Source organism: Rhodofomes roseus (genome assembly GCF_022264815.1).
Source record: "Rhodofomes roseus strain CIRM-BRFM 1785 chromosome Unknown C8Q71scaffold_2, whole genome shotgun sequence".
NCBI lineage: Eukaryota > Fungi > Basidiomycota > Agaricomycetes > Polyporales > Fomitopsidaceae > Rhodofomes > Rhodofomes roseus.
The window spans coordinates 515,034-533,162 of NW_025952958.1; the positions used below are offsets into that span (position 1 = coordinate 515,034).

At 56.6% G+C, this 18,129-nt stretch overlaps 8 protein-coding genes across 8 annotated transcripts; 3 read left to right on the forward strand and 5 right to left on the reverse strand.

The window, feature by feature from the left end:
- Window positions 1-58: 58 nt before the first annotated feature.
- On the reverse strand, window positions 59-2,795 carry C8Q71DRAFT_206218 (histone acetyltransferases subunit 3-domain-containing protein). Its single transcript, XM_047917008.1, has 6 exons — window positions 2,386-2,795; window positions 1,864-2,008; window positions 1,747-1,814; window positions 1,567-1,688; window positions 857-1,516; window positions 59-788 (listed from the first exon to the last, which is right to left on the reverse strand). Exons 1-6 carry the CDS (start codon window positions 2,642-2,644, stop codon window positions 123-125), a joined length of 1,920 nt encoding a protein of 639 aa, XP_047783558.1. The 5' UTR covers window positions 2,645-2,795; the 3' UTR covers window positions 59-122.
- A 102-nt stretch (window positions 2,796-2,897) lies between these two features.
- On the forward strand, window positions 2,898-5,260 carry C8Q71DRAFT_733161 (uncharacterized protein). Its single transcript, XM_047922310.1, has 7 exons — window positions 2,898-3,278; window positions 3,342-3,410; window positions 3,597-4,015; window positions 4,063-4,175; window positions 4,238-4,546; window positions 4,608-4,855; window positions 4,914-5,260. The coding sequence occupies exons 1-7, from the start codon at window positions 3,000-3,002 to the stop codon at window positions 5,097-5,099; spliced, it is 1,623 nt and encodes a 540-aa protein (XP_047783559.1). The 5' UTR covers window positions 2,898-2,999; the 3' UTR covers window positions 5,100-5,260.
- Window positions 5,261-7,964, reverse strand: C8Q71DRAFT_845132 (uncharacterized protein). The gene is made up of 8 exons (XM_047926603.1): window positions 7,893-7,964; window positions 7,736-7,840; window positions 7,534-7,668; window positions 7,410-7,472; window positions 7,194-7,354; window positions 6,877-7,137; window positions 5,576-6,813; window positions 5,261-5,522 (listed from the first exon to the last, which is right to left on the reverse strand). The coding sequence occupies exons 3-7, from the start codon at window positions 7,630-7,632 to the stop codon at window positions 5,622-5,624; spliced, it is 1,776 nt and encodes a 591-aa protein (XP_047783560.1). The 5' UTR covers window positions 7,633-7,668; window positions 7,736-7,840; window positions 7,893-7,964; the 3' UTR covers window positions 5,261-5,522; window positions 5,576-5,621.
- Window positions 7,965-8,033: 69 nt separating this feature from the next.
- On the forward strand, window positions 8,034-9,377 carry C8Q71DRAFT_206311 (Per1-like protein). The gene is made up of 3 exons (XM_047917009.1): window positions 8,034-8,589; window positions 8,649-9,208; window positions 9,261-9,377. The coding sequence occupies exons 1-2, from the start codon at window positions 8,121-8,123 to the stop codon at window positions 9,197-9,199; spliced, it is 1,020 nt and encodes a 339-aa protein (XP_047783561.1). The 5' UTR covers window positions 8,034-8,120; the 3' UTR covers window positions 9,200-9,208; window positions 9,261-9,377.
- Window positions 9,266-10,924, reverse strand: C8Q71DRAFT_733168 (phosphoribosyl pyrophosphokinase). The gene is made up of 7 exons (XM_047922311.1): window positions 10,774-10,924; window positions 10,682-10,721; window positions 10,154-10,618; window positions 9,979-10,099; window positions 9,811-9,919; window positions 9,698-9,756; window positions 9,266-9,636 (listed from the first exon to the last, which is right to left on the reverse strand). Exons 1-7 carry the CDS (start codon window positions 10,805-10,807, stop codon window positions 9,460-9,462), a joined length of 1,005 nt encoding a protein of 334 aa, XP_047783562.1. The 5' UTR covers window positions 10,808-10,924; the 3' UTR covers window positions 9,266-9,459.
- Window positions 10,925-11,222: 298 nt separating this feature from the next.
- On the reverse strand, window positions 11,223-13,605 carry C8Q71DRAFT_733177 (glutamate 5-kinase). Its single transcript, XM_047922312.1, has 7 exons — window positions 13,243-13,605; window positions 12,989-13,176; window positions 12,692-12,802; window positions 12,547-12,642; window positions 12,316-12,490; window positions 11,411-12,260; window positions 11,223-11,351 (listed from the first exon to the last, which is right to left on the reverse strand). The coding sequence occupies exons 1-7, from the start codon at window positions 13,289-13,291 to the stop codon at window positions 11,273-11,275; spliced, it is 1,548 nt and encodes a 515-aa protein (XP_047783563.1). The 5' UTR covers window positions 13,292-13,605; the 3' UTR covers window positions 11,223-11,272.
- A 180-nt stretch (window positions 13,606-13,785) lies between these two features.
- On the reverse strand, window positions 13,786-14,708 carry C8Q71DRAFT_720050 (DOPA-like domain-containing protein; the record flags this gene model as incomplete). The annotated part of the gene is made up of 8 exons (XM_047921335.1): window positions 13,786-13,904; window positions 13,956-14,059; window positions 14,109-14,113; window positions 14,173-14,203; window positions 14,256-14,334; window positions 14,394-14,540; window positions 14,594-14,607; window positions 14,662-14,708. The coding sequence occupies 8 exons, from the start codon at window positions 14,706-14,708 to the stop codon at window positions 13,786-13,788; spliced, it is 546 nt and encodes a 181-aa protein (XP_047783564.1).
- A 308-nt stretch (window positions 14,709-15,016) lies between these two features.
- On the forward strand, window positions 15,017-17,475 carry C8Q71DRAFT_793976 (uncharacterized protein; the record flags this gene model as incomplete). The annotated part of the gene is made up of 8 exons (XM_047925514.1): window positions 15,017-15,070; window positions 15,129-15,278; window positions 15,336-15,721; window positions 16,312-16,638; window positions 16,700-16,976; window positions 17,033-17,157; window positions 17,222-17,321; window positions 17,383-17,475. 8 exons carry the CDS (start codon window positions 15,017-15,019, stop codon window positions 17,473-17,475), a joined length of 1,512 nt encoding a protein of 503 aa, XP_047783565.1.
- Window positions 17,476-18,129: the final 654 nt, after the last annotated feature.

An 18,129-nucleotide genomic window follows, 5' to 3' on the forward strand; every position in this document is an offset into this window, starting at 1 on the left:
AGACGATGAATTGGGTGGATAGCGTGCGTAGGCAACTCCCAGACAAAAGTAGTAATAATAGGAATAATGTGATAGTCTGGATCCACTGTCCATCCTGCCGCGTCTCCAACGCGAGACGAGCATCAGCCGATATCCATGTAGTCCCCCGAAGCTCGCTGTTTACCCTTGCCACCAGTACTACTTGTCCGTGAGTCGACGCCATTAGCAGACGGCCGCGCTGCATCGCGCTGAGACTTGGAGCCCGACGCGGAAGTCGTTCCCAGACGCGCCATCTCCCGCTGCACGTCCTCCTCGATATCGGCGTATACGCTGGTCTTAGGGAATTCCCATATTCGCCCGGGCTGTTCCGTCTGCTTCTCCTCGAACACCCCGCCGATGGTCTCCACCCACTGCTGGCGCGTATCCACGAGCCGCTTGAGTTGCTCCGGAACACTCAAATGGCTCTCCTCGTCCAGCGTCAGCCCGAGAGCTGCAGGACACGGAGGCAACGCGCTGATGCCAGTGAGTGGCGCGCCGTTCGGGAGCCCATTCGGCTCTGAAACCTTCTTCTTCTTGTTCTTACTCGCCTTCGGGCCGTCCTTCTTCTGCAGCTTGGTGTAGAGCGCCTGGATGTTCTTGTCGATGGTATCACGCAGGTCGACGTACTCTTGGTACCCAAGCCGGTCGCGGGCGATGGCGACGAGACGATTTCGACGGACCTTGTTCGTCGCGAGCACCGTGCGCAACTCGCGCTGTGCATGCCGCAGCGCCGTGGCAATTGGGTCGTCGACTGCCTCCGAGAAATTGGGCTATCAACGGCAACGAGTCGCGAACACATGAGCGATTCAATCTCAGCAGCGATAGTCAGACAACGCACGAGCTCATCAATAAGACCGTGAAATCGCAGGACGTTCGTGACACGGTCCTCCAGATCAGCGACATTGAGCTTATCTCGTGCAGCCGCTGCTGCTGCACCGTTCGTGCCCGGCCTGCCTTCCATTGCTTCCTCCGCGGCCTTCACGCCCTTCCACTCCGTGGCATTGTGCATAGGAATAAGGGCAGTGACTAATCGCTCCGTCAACGGTCCGTGCCCGCGTTCCTCCGTCAGTAGATCAGGTTCTGAGAGCGTAGACGGCTCCCATCGCGGTAATGGACCAGATGAAGTCGATGGGCGAATGCGTGCTGCCGCGCGCGCGGCGGCAGCACCAGGCAATGATCCGCCATACCGCCTCGTATCGTCCTCCTCCCATACCTCGGTGTAACGTCTTCCTAGCGTCGGCATGACAAACGGCTCCACGTCATCGCCAGTGTGCTCCAGGAAGCCAATATCCTCCTCCTTGATAGGGCGGAGCCACGGTTCGACGCTCGCGTAGAACGTTGTGATCTGCACCTGCTGGCCAGGTACCTTACTCTTGGTGAAGTCATCTTGGACGGCAGTGGGTTTGCTAGGTCCTGGTACAGGTACAGGTTGTGGCTGAGGTCGGGTCGGTAGCAAGGAGATTTGTGGCGGGAGAGCGAAGTCCTGGCCGTTAGCCGGCTAGAAGACATGTTGAGGTCCTTGCGCTGAAAACGTATTTGACAACGTACCTTGTTAAAAGCAATGGATGTCGATGGGTATTTATTGGGTTTCGGTGGTGGTACATGTGCAGGGGGAGGATGTGGATGCGTATGTGGAGGCATGGGTGAAGTTTTGCGTGCCTTCGGAGGTTCTATTTCCGTGCAGTGTAAATGCACGTTCATGACCGTTGAAGTTTCCGGTTTTCTCACCAGACTCTGCATCGCTGAGGTCGTCGCGTTTCCGTTTCTTCTTCTTCTTCTTCGCATCCTCCGTTGCGCTATACAGGTGTCAGAGACGTATCTAATCGACATGTCATGTCAGCTTACGACTTGCGCATTTCCACGACGGGAGTTGGCGTTGGCGTTACTGATACAGGTGGTGCAGGAGGCAGGCGGGGCCGCGGAGGTATGGGTAGGGTCGGCGCAGGTGGTTTCGCCGCATCCTCGCCATTCGGAATCGGGATGGGGGTGACTGAACATTGGGGATGAAAATTACGCGCGAGGAGTGGCACCAAGGTTGAGTGAATCCCGACAGTGCCGCGACAAGAAAGCCAGGGTGACATATGACCCAGTGCCAAGTTTCACGTAGCAGTAGTTCGCAGAGCAGCAAGTGTTTGTTATGAGACGCGCGCGAAGTGACGGCACCAGTGTTGGAGAGGACCGGCGTTTTGCAGCATATTCATATAGCCAAAGCAAAGCAGATACACCCAGCGCAGTTTGTACCGGTACAAATGAAGTGAGATGGCGTGTAGGTTGACACGAAGTGGCGGCGATTCAGCATGTCAGAGATCACGAATGCAAGCAAATGCAGTGAGAGTGTCGCCTCGGAACATGTGTAAAAGTACGTACAGCCTCTTTCCTTCTTCACCTTCTCCAAGGCTTTAGCCTTGCCCTTCTCCTTCTCTTTCAATCGTCTCATAGACTCCTCAATAATCTTGAGGTCTTCGCCAGCTTTCTTGGCCCTCTCGAGGGTCCTTTGTCTGAGAAGCTTCAATTCCGCATGAAGACCTTCAAGCTCATCGGTTGGGGGAACCGCGTCTGGTGGGTTCCTGAACAATACAGAGCTGATCGTTGGTAGTGGATCGTACGGCGATACCGCCGGTGACATGGCCCGAGCGCGTTCGGATTGGGCGGCCCTGTTGCGCGCAGGCGGCAGAGATACCAGCCCCAAGTCTGCTCCGACGAGACGAGCTGGAGTGGACGGCCAGGGAGGGCAGCACGGTAAGTGGCCTGCGAGCGTAGTCGCGAACGGAAGCAAGTCGTGGAAGCGCCCGTTAGCACCGACATGGCGTCTATTCGTGTTGAAGCAAAACAGGCAGCTGGTTCCCACGGGCGCGTCAGGGCTATTCTGGACGGACGCCCAGCAGCCATGCACATGCACCCGCTGCGATGTCTTGACTCTTCCTAGACCTTGCCATCCTTCTCGGCCCTGCGACAACGCTCACGCGCACCCCGCGCAAGACATGGTCAACCCAGGCTCCCCAGTCCCCTCTCGCAGCAGCTCAGACACCATAGAACTCGCCGAGTTCGAGGACGTGCTCGTGACACCAGACCCGGACCACATTCACCGCTACAAGCAGTCGTCCGTCATACCTGAACCAGACCCGAGCGAATCCGACGACGAAGATAATGGCCTTGATGAGGGCGACCTCGCACTGCTTGGGGCAGGAAGGAGAGCCGATCCGCGTGCGCCCGCGCGTCGTGGTACAGCCTGGACGCAAGTCAGGAGCCTCGTAATAGAGGTACGCCCTCAGACATGGTGTTGTGACTAGCGCACGTCGGTGCTGAACCTTGTGGAGAAATAGACCTCACCTACACTCCTTGTCACTACCATCGGGCTGCTGTTCACCGGCGAACTATTGTCCACTGTGTCGGTACGTCACCAATGCCATTACAGTCGACCAGCTCGAGCCGGCCCTGCATTTCCCCCTGCGTCTTGGATGTTGTGTCTTTTATTGCACTATTTTTTTCGCTCTCGAGCTGCATGTCCAGCCTGTCTTCGATGTCTCGAATCCCTACCTCAATTACACAGCCATCAGGCGTGCTAACTTCTCCCTCAGCATTGGAAGGAACTATCCCGTGTGGATGAACTCATCATGATCATTCCCGTGGTACTTAACCTAAAGGGCAATCTAGAGATGAACCTCTCCGCACGACTAAGTACAGCCGCCAACATAGGGGAGCTGGACAAAGCGGACACGCGTCGACAAATCATCATTGGCAACCTTACGCTGCTGCAAGTGCAAGCCGCCGTGGTATCCTTTGTCGCAGCATGCGTCGTTTTCGTCCTTGGACGAATAACGGCCTCCCCGGCTCCCGCGGGATCGATACCCACTACTGGCAACGGTACCATTGCCAATGCTACTGCTTCTATAGTGCAAAGGGCCTTATTGGCTTCGCTCCCCGCTTCATCGTTGCAGCCCAGAAAGCCACGTCCATCCTTGCCTCAGGGTGGCAAGAAGATTTCGGGGCCGCATGAGTAAGTTCGCACCGCTCTAACCCCGACGGCTTCTGATGACGTCCTAGGTTCATAATGGTGGCTTCCGCTGCTATGTGCTCCTGTGCGCTATCAGGTGTATTTTTAGGATCCTTCATGTGCGGGCTCATAGTGCTGTGCCGTCGTTGGGGATACGACCCAGGTGAGTTCACTGCATGGGCATGTACCTCGTCGCTGAAGCCCAGATCTTCTCGCCGTCCCCAGATAATGTCTCCCCTCCAGTGGCGGGCTGTCTGGGCGATATGCTCACATTGTCTATCCTCAGTGTTGTATCCCTCATCCATGTCCGCATCGAGAACACCCCGCTGCCCCTGATCTTCGTCATCTGTCTGAGCGCCATCGCCATAGGGCTTGCCTTCTCTGTCCGCCGGAATCCTCAGGTCAGTCATCTACTGAAGCAGGGATGGTGGCCGCTGTTCGCGGCGATGATCATTAGCAATGGCACCGGGCTGCTCCTTGATACCTTCGTCACCCGGTATCAAGGATATGCTTTAATTGCTGTCGTCATCACTGGTATGCCTTGACGTTCTCAGTTTAAATTTTGCCGGCTGACCGCAGTATGGATCCGATTCAGGTCTGCCGGGGAGCGTCGGTGCAATCTTCGTCTCGAGACTATCGACCGCACTTCACGCAGCAGCCATCACGATCCTGCCGTCCTCCGCGGACCACAAAGTACACCCCAGCCCACACTTGGTGATGACTACGCTACTTGTCGTCGGCTTCCCCATCCAGCTCGTCTTTCTCGTCTTCATCTACGCCTTCGGCTGGATTCACCTCCCGTTCATCTTCGTCGTCCTCGAGATCCTCTTCTATTGCACTGCGGTACGTCACATGTCGTTTGAGGTTCATAGCGAGGCCTGATGGTATTATCGCTATGAAGGTGGCAATAGCCCTCGTACTGGCCCGTGGGATCACCGAGTACTTCTGGAAGTGGGAGCTCGACCCAGACATGTACGCGCTGCCAATCCACTCCGCGCTCATGGACGTCGTGGGCCAGTCCTTACTCGTAGCATGCTTCGAAGTCGCCTCGTTGCTGGGAGCGAAGGTACGCTCAATAAAATCGTAGCCCCTAGTCTTGGAGGGCGCAGCACCGGGCTGCGTCTTAGATCGACTATCTTCCTCTATTTTGTGGTCAGCAACGGAGACTAGCTGCGTCTGTTGCTTATGATGCATTGCATCCTAACTTATGCGATACCTGTAATATAATGTAATACGTCAAGCACTGACCATCGCGCTCGCCCAAATCGTCTACCGCTCATCTACGCATGCTTCTCGCCCTAGCTCCTACTGTCCGGTCAAGGTACGTAGCCCCATTCTTGGCCTCTGCAAGACGATTGATCCGCACATTAACGATGGTGGTTACCGGCGGGTATACGAGGATGAAACAGAGGTCGCGTGCGGTGCCAAACAATGATCTCCTCGCCCACTCTGGCCACTTCAGTATGCACAGCCCCTCTCCCAAGACGTGGGCTGACTGACAATCGCATGGCTTCAAGAGTGAGCAGACAAGAAAAATGCACATCAGTCAGCGGACCAGCTCACCGATTGTCGGACTCGCGTTCCTGTCATAACCAGCAGTCACTTATACTCAGACGACGTTGAGCTCCTGCGGCGGTTGGTCTGTCTCCGTGTCCGGCACAGAGTCCCCCTCGAGCTGCGTACTCTCCGTCTCCGTGTCCCTCTCCTGAGCTTGAGCCTGAGTCCTTGAGCGTCCGCGCCCACGCCCACGGCCTCGACCCCGTCCTCTCGGTCTCGTTGTTCTTCGCGCCGGGGTAGGCGCCTCCTCCTCTTCATCCTCGTCTTCGCCATCCTCCTCTGCTGCTGCTGCTGCCGCTGCCGCTGTACGCGACGCCCCGGCCCCTCTGGCTCGCCCCCTTCCTCTTGCCCTCCTGCCTGTGCTCGTCCGCGGCTTGCGGGTGGTAGTCTTCTTGGCCGGTACCACCGGCTCGTCATCCGCTTCATCAGCATCGTTGTCCTTGTCTCCGTCGAAAAACTCGTTGCGCAGAACCGACCGGTCCACTCTAGTCTCGCCTGCCTGAGCAGTACCCCGTTCCTCCTCCTTCTCCTCTCGTGTCCGTGATTCGTCCTCTAGCCAACCCGCAAGGTCCGGAGGGATCTCCTGCATTGCGACGCTCGGGGCGCCTTGGAGGTACCGCAGTTTGTTCCGAATAGCGATCGTGATACGCTGGAGCGACGCCGCCGTATTGTGGTTCTCCACCTTGCCTGTGAGCGGCGGATGGAGCTTCCACTGAGACTCGCGGAAGAACGAGTCGTAGATCGTCACGGGCAGTTCGTCCGGGATGGAGGCACCCACGAGGACGGAGGTCTCGTATGTCCAGCAGCGGCTCACGTTCTTGATGGTGTAGCCTCCGCCTCCGAGCACGAGGAGCGGGACGTTGAACTTGCGGACGAAGTTGACGCATTCGCCGTGGGCTGCGATCGACAGGTTGAAGGCACCTAGCCGGTCGCAGCCCAGGGAGTCCGCGCCGCACTGCAAGACGATGGCTGTCGGCCGGAATGCAGTGACGGTGTCCTCGATCACCGTCTTGAAGATCGTCAGGTACATGTTGTCGTCGATCCCGTCCTGCAAAGGCACGTTAAGGCAGAAATGTTTCCCAAGGCCCGTGCCGTTGTCATCGAGTTTCCCAGTGCCTGGGAAGAAGTCGCCGGTGTATTTGTGGAATGACACCGTCATGACTCGATTTGTGTGGTAGAAGGCGAACTCTACACCGTCGCCGTGATGGATGTCAATATCAATATAGAGCACTCGAGGGTGATATCTAAGCAATGAAAACGCGTTAATGCCAACAACATTGACTCGCCTGTACCATCCGTTAGCCTACCTGAGAAGTTCCAGTACGGCCAATACGATATCATTCACATAGCAGAATCCACTGGCCTCGCCCTTCTTCGCATGGTGTAGTCCTCCCGACCAGTTTATCGCTATGTCAGTTGTTCCCGCGCAAAGCTTCCTCGCTGCTGCCAAGGATGAACCAGCGTACATGCGGCAGAAATCGTACATGTCCGAGAATACTGGACAGTCTTCGACGCAGTTGAAAGTATCGATTAGATGTTTCATGTCTACCTGGTTCTGCGGCGTTACCCTGTAGGTATCGTATGAGTGTATTGTCCCGACGGTAGAGCGTTCAGCTACACATACCTAGAGAGAAAGTCGATGTAGTCATTGTCATGGTAGGCCTCCAACTCGGCCTGGGTGGCGGATCGTGGATTATATATATGATGAATCTGTTTGTCTAAGCCGTATCCCATGACAAGGCTATTCGTGAGAGTCAATCTATGCGGCTTCATGGGGTGCCGTTCCTGCCAATAGTAGTGAGCTCTGCATTATGATCGGTGCGCGGGAACTTGAACGCACTCCATAGTGTTGCGCGCCTACACCTTTCGGAAAGTAGTACGAGACTATGGGACGAGAATGCGGCTACAGAGCATTCAGTCTACTTGTATAGGTGCACGTTGGTAAAAACCTGGTAGAAACATACGTTGACGCGCTCTGTGATTGGTTCGGCATGACCGTGAGGGCCTCGATCATCGAAATACGGTGCTGACGAGAATGTTGTTGCTTGATATGAGCGAACCATGTTCTCAGGTGACCCTCGCTGAATGCGGAGAGCCGTCTGATGCAATGCGTATGCTTTAGTATCGCAGCGATAGTATGAGTTGTGTTACATAAATCCGCCTTACCTGATACTTGCGCAAGTCTAGAATGAATTTACAAGAGTGCAGGCCACCGTACTACGGCACCGCGCTGCCCGTCAAGTCGGAAAACAAGCCACTCTTGCAGCAATTCTGAGACTTATCAGTAAGCATATACCACACCAGATTGCAGAGCACAACATACCACTTCTGGTTGGAAGGATTCTGCTCGTGGTAGTGGTCGGATCAGCTAGTTGTCTTCAACGTGCAGAGTGAGAGGATCTGCCACCTGCTTACGTGATACAGCCATTTCGGACGTGTCTTCGTCCTGTTACGGCAACCGCGACACTGACTTCCACTCTGCACCCCGCGGCTGTCCTGCGCTGTACCAACATCACATATCCTCCCGCTCCTTTCATATCCACCCTTCATTATGCGCATATGGTATACACTTCTGCTGCTCTGCGTTCCTAGTCTCGTCCTCGCGTCAGCAGGCGATCGCGCAGAGAACTACAGAAACTGCGTGTCCAAGTGCGAGTCCCGCGTGTGCAAGGATAATTGGAATGCCTGGGCGGACACCGTCCCCCTTCCAATGCGACTCACCAGATGGACGTGCTCTGATGACTGCAAGTACGGCTGCATGCACGCCATCACGGATCATGCAGAACAAAACGCGCTGCCCGTCGAGCAATACCACGGCAAATGGCCGTTCTGGCGACTAGCGGGCATGCAGGAGCCTGCTTCCGTCGCGTTCTCTTTGCTCAACCTCCTGGCCCATTACAGAGGGCTGCGGAGGATACAGAGGAATATACCTCAGAATCATCCGATGAAGGGCTACTACCGGCGCTTCGCGTTCGTCAGTATGAACGCTTGGGCTTGGTCGTCGGTGTTCCACACCCGAGGTGCGTGTACGATCTGGCACAGTCTATATGTACTTGATCTTGTGCACGGCGATGTTCAGATCTCCCAACTACCGAGAAGATGGACTATTTCTCGGCGGCATTGGCCATCCTATACGCGCTGTACTACACCGTTGTGCGGCTATTCCACCTGTACAAGTCCGAAGCCGGCGGGTACGAAGTCCGGCGCAGCTCATCCCTGCCATACATTGTATGGTCATGTCTTTGCTCCTTCGCATATCTTGTGCACGTGTCCTACCTCTCCCTCCTCCCTCGGTTCGACTACACGTACAACATCGCCTTCAACCTCACCGCCGGGATGATCCACAATCTGCTGTGGCTAGCATATTCGCTCCCATCCTCCGTGCTCCTCCTCCGCCGGTTCCCACACAGGCCACGGTCCTACCGCCCGCCGTACGCCTCCTCCACGGCGCTCTTCGTCATGTTGACGATCTTCGCGACGTCGCTCGAGCTCTTTGACTTTCCTCCGTGGGGGCGCATCATTGATGCTCACTCGCTGTGGCACCTGTCAACAGTGCCCATTGCGATCTTTTGGTACGAGTTCTTGATCTCGGACGCGCTCGACGCAGGGTGGAAGGTGGAGAAATCGTAGAGATGAACAGTGAGTGTCGAGACAAAGATAACCCTGAATGATTATGCCTCATTGGTTTCAGCACAGAATCGAGTGCTAAACGCAGTCTCGACATACACTGCCTGCTCCCGTCCTACTGTTGCATTTCAATAGACGCGCATGCGCCAGAGCTTCCGGCATCGCGTTCACGCCGCCGTGGTCCAATGAACACTTGTCCTGCAGTATCCGGTAATGAGTACATTCTATGTAGGTGATACATTGTCTCTGCAGAACTTCGCCCCTCAGTAGCTACCGACGCCGTTGACGGCCAGTCCGTCCGCCCAGTCTCCGAAAAGCAAACTGATACTCTCCCCATTGTGCGTCCGACGGATGCTCTCCGCGATTGTAGGGCTAACGTCGATGGTAACAAGCTTCGAGCAACCCTCTTCGTGGCGTTTTTGGGGCACGGTGTTCGTGACCTACGAGGTACGATATGCACGTTGAGCGACGAGGAATGACAGTGGGGGCAGGCGAACGTACCACAAGCTGCTCGATCGGCAGCTCCTGTATCATGCTCATGCTTATCTCAGACAGCAGACCTTTACAGAACGTGTCTTCGCCTGTCAAATAGAAGAAAGCGACAAGTCACGCACCATGCGAAATCAACGCGAACACTTTCGACGCCCCCTTCTCCTTCAACAGAGGTGCGGCGAGCGCGAGTGTTCGGCCACTGTCAATCATATCATCTATGAGAATAGCCACCTGAAACGCGTACGTTGAGCACGTTCGTCCATAATCTCATGCTTTGACAGATACGCTACCTTGTCACGCACGTCTCCCACGAGAACGTCCATTCTCTCCGGCGCCGCCTCTGACTTGCGAGTCCGCTCCCTGTGAATGAGGGCGAACTCTACTCCAAGTTTGTCCGCGATAGCTGTGACCCTGCCAACGCGTGAGCACACGAGCGCTGAGGGCCGCACTGCGGTGCAGACTCACCGCTTCGCTCCCCCTGCGTCTGGACTGACAATAATACTGTTCTTCCACCCCTCTATATTTCTTTTGATGTAGGAGATCATGAGCGGCTCCGAGTAGAGGTTGTCCACCGGGAAGTCGAAGAATCCCTGAATCTGGCTGGCGTGCAGGTCCATGGTGATAACGTGGTCGCAGCCAGCGACGGCGAGCATGTTCGCGACCAACTTGGCGGTGATGGGTGCGCGCGACTTGTCCTTCTTGTCCATCCGTGCGTAGGGATAGCAGGGGATGACAGCCGTTATCCGGCGGGCGGAGGCGCCCTTGCACGCAGAGATGAGGATGAGGAGCTCCATGAGGCTGTCGTTGACGTCGTTGCAGCCTGACTGGATGATGAAGACGTCCTCATCGCGGACGGACTCTGCAATTTTGACGTCGATCTCTCCGTTCGAGAACTTCTTGACCGTACATGGAGTCAAAGGGACGTTGAGCCTGCAGCAGGTCTCCGTGAATCTCCTGTCCAATGGACCGCTGCTCTAGCGAAGCTGGGCTCACCGCTCGACCACGGCCTGGGCGAGCTCGGGGTGACTGTTTCCTGCGTCCGACGTAGGTCGTCAGTTTTCACGAGGGCGACCTGATGGACTGACCAGTCAGGATTCTGACAGAGTTGCCGTGCAGCATGTCCGTTTAGCGTGTATTATTAGAGCATTCAATGCAAAAGAGCGATAATGTAGGGATATATCAGAAGGGAGAAAGAGTAGGGTGGTGAGTTGGAAAGAGGTCGAACCTGGGCGACGGCACTGCTCACAAAAGCGATGATCCATCTGTGCGCATTTTGAAGAGCCCCGCTTTACGTAAGCACTCTCCGGCGCCGAATTTGATGAATTTGACGTAACAGCAGCACGCGAGCCTGAGGGTGCGTCGTGTGCACTGTGGAAGACGGGAGTGGGCAGCCAAGTGTTGACGTTCAGGTTAAGAAGGCGAGGCTGCACAGCAACCCGCCTCGCGCCAGCATGCAGGCAAACGAGCTGATCCTCGCACCACAAACTTTAACGGTTACTCTTCGGCACCTTCCACTGCGACGTCAAGATGCACTATCGGCAGAACGCTGCATACGAGATAACAATGTTGACGGGCATCGGGATGTCAGGGGGGTACACGGATAGTGATGTTCTCTACAACATATTCGGAATCCGCGTAGCCAAGCAGTTGCGGGATGTACGAGCTGGGGCAGAGGGTCGCAGTGAGCATGTGAACGGTCGTGAATCATTTCAGGGCTCTCACCTCTTCAGTCCTTTGACCCTTTCGATCTGGACCGAATTATAATTGGCCAGACCGCGGCCGACCTCCTCTACTTCCCACTCGTCGCTTTCTTCTATCGGCTTCTCGACAAGCACATGGTCCTCCCCTAGCAGTACCCTCTGGGTCACCGAAGGCGTCGCCTCCTCGTCCACAGGAGAGAGCGCATGCGCAGCGAAGTCTGACAACTCCAACCCCGGGTCTAGGGTAGAAATTGACGATGAGATAGATGCGGTGGCCAGCAGGAGAGGTGTATTGGGAGTTGACGTTCCGAGCTGCGGGGCAGGCGCACTTGTGTGCGCTTCGTGCGCGAGCCGTTTCCTCACCACCATTCGCACCGCCTGGCCAGAGGCGAAGGCTCCACGCACACCGAGAACACCAGCGGGGAGCAGGCGTCCCCCAGACTCCCTCCGAGACAGCACAGCATGGGCGCCGTGGTCGATGATCACGCTGCCCGACGGATGCAGCGTGTGGCTCGTCCATGCCTTGAGGTCGCGCAGTGGTGCGGGCGAAGGTTTGAACAACGTGTGCGGGGGTCGAAACAAACCAACAGGTGTGCTGTGGCGCGGTGATGGTGTGGCGGAATCTGATGTGGGGACGGCATGTACAGTGGGCAGCGACGGGATAGGACTCGAGCGTCCCGACTGTGGGTGGGCGGGTGTTGATGTGCCGGAACGGAGAGCGTTGATGAATTCGATGATCTTCACTACGTTCTTGGGATCCTTGCTGGATGTTATGATTGTGGTGACCCCGGCGGCGGTCGCAATGTCGGCGGCAATGAGTTTCGTCTCCATGCCGCCTGTCCCCAGACTCGAGCCCAGTGTTGATGTGCTAACTAAGCACGTCCGATCAGCATTCATGTTAGAGTCAGGGATCTCGTAGACGGGTACCTTGTGAACGAATAGACGCCACAGATGAGACGACTTCTAGAAGTTTTGCGTTGGGGTCTTTTCGAGGGTTGGCAGTGTACAATCCATCCACATCAGTCAGTAGGAAGAGGTAGTCGGCATGGATCATGGAAGCAGTGATTGCGGAAAGTGTGTCGTTGTCGCCAAATTTGATTTCCTGCACGAATGTGTGTTTCCTCGCTGGGCGTGAATGTAGACCACAAGACCACTTACGCTGACGGATACTGTGTCATTCTCATTCACAATGGGGATGACACCCATAGACAGCAGCTCCTTGAATGTGTTCACGGCATTCAGATATCGGGTACGCTGGTTGCCGGTGTCAGTATAGCATCTTGGAGTCAAACGGGAGACGCACATCTGAGATATCTCCTCGAGTGAGGAGCACCTGCGCGATGGGCTGTTCCACTTGCCCGAAGAGGTTGTCCCATAGTGCAATGAGTCGGCCTTGCCCTATGGCTGCGAGTGCCTGTAGAAGTTCTCAGGGACCATCCAACACATACCGCATCCCAGGACTGTCCCGAAGCCAGAGTTACACTACGCCACTCAGTCTGGTCGCATCCGCACGGTACCGACCATCCCTCAACTCAATCAAAGCGCCCCCTCTAGGCACCCTCCCTTCCACTTCCGAGCGAGAAGACCAGACAAAACCTACCTGCTTCCCTGACAGCCCCTTCGGTCTATGCGGCATATTCATGCGCTTCAGCCCAACCCCGATCGCCCCGGAGCTCACAAGCACGACCTTGTGCCCCTGCTCGCGTAGGTGCACGACCGTCTCCACCACCGCGGAGAGGGTGGAGAGTAATGGCTGGTGGGTCTTTTCATGGACGATAGAAGATGTTCCTGCGAACGGAGAATGGGAGGTCAGAGAGAGCACGGAATGGATGTTGGCCAAGGTGCAGTACGGACCTAGTTTGATCACGATCGTACTGGAGGGTCCCTGGCGCGGACGGGCCATCGTAGATGTGACTGCGTCTCTCTCTAAGTTTCCAAGCGGCTTTATGCAGAAACTTCAGTGGAATATGAACAGAAGTGGGTCGGGGAATCTCAGGGGATTCTTAAGTAGATCTAGTCGGAGGTGGTGGGCGTATGCGGTAGAGTAATACCGAGTCATGGTCGCCGGCTTCGAAGTGTCCACACATGCCAGCCAGCGCGCGATTCGAGGAAACTGCACCGTGCGGTCCTAAGTAACACACTCTTGAGTACCTGAGTACTGGGAAGGTTGGTGAGCGGAGTACGGTAGCGAGGGTATAGTATGACCCTCGTTGAAGTCATGTCTGCTCCGGAGGCGGTCGCTCGGTACGATCACATCCGCATGATGCATACGATTCAAAACACTGACAAGGGCACCACGCATATTCTGGTAATCCGAGACAGCAAGTGTACAAATATCACAGCATGTAGATCCAGCAATGGCGATGTGCATTAAATGGTCGGCATCGCCGCACTACTTCAGTCGCTCGGAGCCTTCGCAGCCTCTTTCTCGCTCTTCAAGATACGCTCAATGTTCGCACCGATCTTGCGTCTATCTTCCAGGGACAGGGGCGGAGCCTCGGAAGAGTAGCCGAGCTCTGAAGAAGACATGAGTGTTCGCTACGTGGATGCTGAGCTATAATGCGTACTCAGGCTAGGGTACTGCAGAGGGACATTGTCCGCCAGGACCGGCAGCATAGACAAGTCCAAGGGGAAAGATGGACCTATCCAGGAGTTGCGGATCTCATGGTCCCTGGGTGACATTATGAGCACATGCGCAGCAGATTTGTTGAAGTACGGACTTTCTCTGTAAGATGAGGACAGCCAGTTCAACACAGCATCAGGGCATCTGATAGGGTAACATACCTCTTCGCGGGTTAATGGGTGGACCAGAATGCTGCAGCCACATGAAGCACAGTTATCCGCTCAGTCAAGAGGGCGATGCGCACCTCAAGCTTCCACGGTTCAGGCACAGATATGAGTAGACTGACGCGAATGACTCTGACGGGCACCAAATCTCATACGAACCTGGGTATGGCGAGGCATGTCAGAATCACTTAATTGGCAATTTTAGGGCATCCACATACCGACAGGATGAGGCCCCATGGGGTCCGTATTGACTCGGAAGAGGGGAACCGCAATGAATGCGCCATCGCGTCTCAGGCGCAGGACGGCGTCGCGTAGCTCAAGAGCGGCATGGTGCTCGTCCGCGTTGCGCTGGTGGAAATAGATGTCTGCCTAGCCGTTGAGGTCCTCCAACAGTCTTTCTGAAGCGTCGCTCACATACGGAAGTGCCATTCCCTACAATGCAACGTTCATGAAGAGGCGGTGGACAATCACTGCAGCGAAACGTACTTGATCTCCGACTCCACTACTTCCTTCAAGTCTGTTGGAGGGCTCATCGCGCCGGCGTGTCGAAGCAAGCTGCGCTGAGACGGTCGTGGCGAGAGGCAAAAGAGCTCGGGTCGCACATGTTGCTGAATTGAATGAAGTGCTTGCGCGATGCGCGTGACAGAACGCGCACGGAATCTGCAGATGACCAGTGGCAGACCAGGAGATCATGATTCTGAACGCGGTGGGAGCGCCCACGCCTCGGCAGAGAGACGCGCTGTGGTAAACGCGTTCCCGCCGTCTGCACGGGCCTCCCCTCCCGTCTGTGACTGCTCGACGCTCTCATCCACGCCCGACACTCTATCTCTTTTGAACGACCATGTACGACGACTCAGACGGCTACCCCAGCGACTCATACGACTCCGATGTCGCGGTAAGCTGGCATTCCCCTGCCCTCTCGGTGCCACAGTGATTCACCCGCCTTTGTGCAGGCGAACGACTCCGATTTCGAGGAGCCAGTGCCCGAGGACAAGGGCAAATCGAAGTCGCCGGGTGTCGAGTACGAGAGCTTCTCTGCGGCGCGCCTCCAGCAGCGAGTAGAAGACGACATCCGCACGGTGGCGAACATCATCGGGCTCGAGGTATGCAATCCCCTAATACTACTCATATTCGCTTCCCACTCACATCGCGGCACACAGTCGCCCATTGCGTCGATCCTCCTGCAGCATTTCCGATGGAACCGCGACCGCCTCATTGAGCGGTTCATGGACGACTCCACCGCCGTCCTGGCCGATGCTGGCGAGCCCGAGGACGCCCCATCGTCGCCCAATCCGCGGCCGTCCAAGCGGGCGCGCCTCGACACGCCGACAGAATTCATGTGCATGATCTGCTGCGACACCGACCCCGCGAACATCTTCCGATCACGGTGCGGGCACGAGTTCTGCGAGGCGTGCTGGGCGACGTACGTGACGGGCAAGGTCAAGGAGGAGGGCCAGTGCCTATTCAACTGCATGCAGGACGGGTGCAGGATCGTGGTGGACGAGCCGTCGATCGAGAAGCTCGTGGCGAAGCCTGTGTTCGAGCGGTGCGTGGGTTTCTTCAAAGTGTGTGTATATATGGGTCGTGTCTGGGCTGCGTGTGGGTCCCGCGTCGCATCAGATGGCTGGCGCGGGACCTGCACGCAATGGCTGCGGCTGACATGTGGGTCCTTTGTCTCCGATGGTCGCTTCTACCGCACAGCAACACATGACGACCCGGAAGGCTGCATGTGCGAAGAGGTTTCGTGCTTCATGTCTGTTCCGTGCGCAGAAGTTGCCTTCGGAACGCTGCCCACCATCCCCCGCACTGATTGGGCGACTGTGTGGGGCACTGCCTTCTTCGGTGGAAGGCTATTGCACAATGGGCTCTGGCCCAGCACACATTGATACTCATATGGGTCTGGTCCACGCTCTCATGAGCTATGTCCAATTGTAACAGCGGAAGCGGGACAGACAGGGCGCCTCCCCGCTGGGCCTCGAAATACCGTTGACTGTGAGGTTGCCAGCCCACCCGAGTACTGGATGCGAGTTTCACAGAGCTGTACATCGCTTCTTCGTCTACTCCCGGTCGCACGCCTCCCTCCATACCTACTCTTCACCGTAAGTTCCGTAACTGACGCGTGCAGCCATATTCAAGGTACCGCGAACTGCTGCTCCAGTCCTACGTCGGCGCGCACCCCACGCTGCGCTTCTGCCCGCACCCGGGCTGCTCGGAGACGGTGCTCTGCGCGGGCGGGCGGGGCGCGAGCCTGCAGACGGAGGTGCCGACGGTGGAGTGCGGCGCGGGGCACGCGTTCTGCTTCGGGTGCGGGCTCGACTCGGACCACCGCCCGATCGTGTGCAAGCTCGTGGAGTTCTGGCTGAAGAGCGCGCGCGAGGACGCGGGCACGTCGCAGTGGATCAAGGCGAACACGCGGACGTGCCCGAACTGCAAGAACAGCATCGAGAAGGCGGGCGGGTGCAAGTGCGTCGTTCTATCCCTGCGTGTGTCCGCTACGGGTGGTCGGGTCTGACGATGCGCACAGCCGGATAGTCTGCCGCCACTGCAACTTCCAGTTCTGTTGGTTGTGCATGCAGAAGTGGGAGGTGCACGGGTACAACAACGAGGTGTGCAACACGTGGAAGGAGCCCGAGAAGGACGAGTCGATGACGGCGGCCGGTCAGAACCTCGAGAAGTGGCTCTTCTACTTCGACAGGTTCAACAATCACGAGCTCTCGTCGCGCCTCGACCAGGAGCTCGTCGAGCGCGCGGAGGAGAAGGTCGTCGAGGTGCAAAAGAGCAGCAACCTGTCGTGGATCGAGGTAGGCTGGTGTGGGCAATGATGGGTTTGCAAGGCCGTTGACGGGTGTTGGGATAGGCGAGGTTCATGCAGACTGCTGTCGACGAGCTGACGAGGTGTCGCCGGACGCTGAAGTGGTCCTATGCGATGGCGTACTTCCTCGTGTCGGGCAACCAGAAGCAGATCTTCGAAGACATCCAGGCGTAGGTTCAAGCCTCGAAATCTGCAGCAGGGTAGCTGACATGTCTCGGTATCCGTTCTCTACAGTGATCTGGAGAAGGCAGTGGAAGACCTGTCCCAGCTGCTGGAAGAACCGGTCGAGAAGGACACCATCAAGGGCCTCCGACAACGTATGATGGATAAGACAGTGGGTGTCATTTGTCTGATGACCTGTCAGAGCATGCCTAAACTCAGTGCGCATCATGCAGGTCTACGTCCGAGTGCGACACGAGATGCTGCTGCGCGACACAGCGGAAGGCCTGGCCGAGGGCCGGTGGGAATTCACCATACCTATGGAGTAGTCCTCGAAGATACCTGTACTCCCTCATCTCGATTGTAGCAACCGTGGACCATACAATGCCCGGGGACCAGAGTTGATCTAACTGAGTAGCGATGGATGATAACTTAGCAGATGTACATATTAGCGCAATGTCGCGTAGCCTCCTCCGAGCGGCAGATGGCCCTCCGTCACCGTGTGCATTCGCTACACCTTGAACCCGTAGCCCCGCATGCAAGCTATGTGCGCCTGCACGAGCTCCTTGCACTTCTCGTCCGCGACCGAGGAGTCGTGCTTCAGGAAGCAGTCATCGCGGACGGATTTTGTCTGCGGGCATGCACAACATCTGGGACAATGATAAGTGATGTGAAAATACGCTTGGGGAGGAGGACTCACGGCTTGAGACCCTGGGGGTTGAGAGGGTTCTGCCTCGGGTCTGTCGGGTCGTACTTTGCGGGTTGAGGAGCAGGGGAGGGCGTGGAGGATCCCCACCAGCCAGAGAACTGCAAACATATCAGAAGATGACTTCCAGTAAGACAGCAAGTAGCACTCACGAAACCCGACATGTTACCTGTAGTTTGGGAGGGACGACGGAGAGGGCAAGGGCAAGGTTGCTTACATGTACAGTGAGGTCGCCGGTTCGCGCGAGTGTGGCCGTCGGTGGCGCCGGAAGGGTTAG

Coding starts and splice junctions, on each gene's coding strand:
- C8Q71DRAFT_733177 (XM_047922312.1), bottom strand. CDS start 13,291: ATGGCCCGTCCGCGCCAGGGACCCTCCAGTACGATCGTGATCAAACTA. Junction 12,643..12,691: donor CTCGAGGAGATATCTCAGAT/GTGCGTCTCCCG, acceptor ACCGGCAACCAG/CGTACCCGATATCTGAATGC. Junction 12,491..12,546: donor ATGACACAGTATCCGTCAGC/GTAAGTGGTCTT, acceptor ACATTCGTGCAG/GAAATCAAATTTGGCGACAA.
- C8Q71DRAFT_845132 (XM_047926603.1), bottom strand. CDS start 7,632: ATGGTTCGCTCATATCAAGCAACAACATTCTCGTCAGCACCGTATTTC. Junction 7,138..7,193: donor TACATCGACTTTCTCTCTAG/GTATGTGTAGCT, acceptor CGATACCTACAG/GGTAACGCCGCAGAACCAGG. Junction 6,814..6,876: donor GCCGTACTGGAACTTCTCAG/GTAGGCTAACGG, acceptor TTCATTGCTTAG/ATATCACCCTCGAGTGCTCT.
- C8Q71DRAFT_733168 (XM_047922311.1), bottom strand. CDS start 10,807: ATGCTGCACGGCAACTCTGTCAGAATCCTGACTG. Junction 10,722..10,773: donor CTCTGTCAGAATCCTGACTG/GTCAGTCCATCA, acceptor CGTCGGACGCAG/GAAACAGTCACCCCGAGCTC. Junction 10,100..10,153: donor GACGCAGGGGGAGCGAAGCG/GTGAGTCTGCAC, acceptor ACGCGTTGGCAG/GGTCACAGCTATCGCGGACA.
- C8Q71DRAFT_733161 (XM_047922310.1), top strand. CDS start 3,000: ATGGTCAACCCAGGCTCCCCAGTCCCCTCTCGCAGCAGCTCAGACACC. Junction 4,016..4,062: donor AAGATTTCGGGGCCGCATGA/GTAAGTTCGCAC, acceptor ATGACGTCCTAG/GTTCATAATGGTGGCTTCCG. Junction 4,547..4,607: donor AATTGCTGTCGTCATCACTG/GTATGCCTTGAC, acceptor GATCCGATTCAG/GTCTGCCGGGGAGCGTCGGT.
- C8Q71DRAFT_206311 (XM_047917009.1), top strand. CDS start 8,121: ATGCGCATATGGTATACACTTCTGCTGCTCTGCGTTCCTAGTCTCGTC. Junction 8,590..8,648: donor GTCGGTGTTCCACACCCGAG/GTGCGTGTACGA, acceptor GGCGATGTTCAG/ATCTCCCAACTACCGAGAAG.
- C8Q71DRAFT_206218 (XM_047917008.1), bottom strand. CDS start 2,644: ATGTCACCGGCGGTATCGCCGTACGATCCACTACCAACGATCAGCTCT. Junction 1,517..1,566: donor CATCCATTGCTTTTAACAAG/GTACGTTGTCAA, acceptor CATGTCTTCTAG/CCGGCTAACGGCCAGGACTT. Junction 789..856: donor ACGGTCTTATTGATGAGCTC/GTGCGTTGTCTG, acceptor TGCCGTTGATAG/CCCAATTTCTCGGAGGCAGT.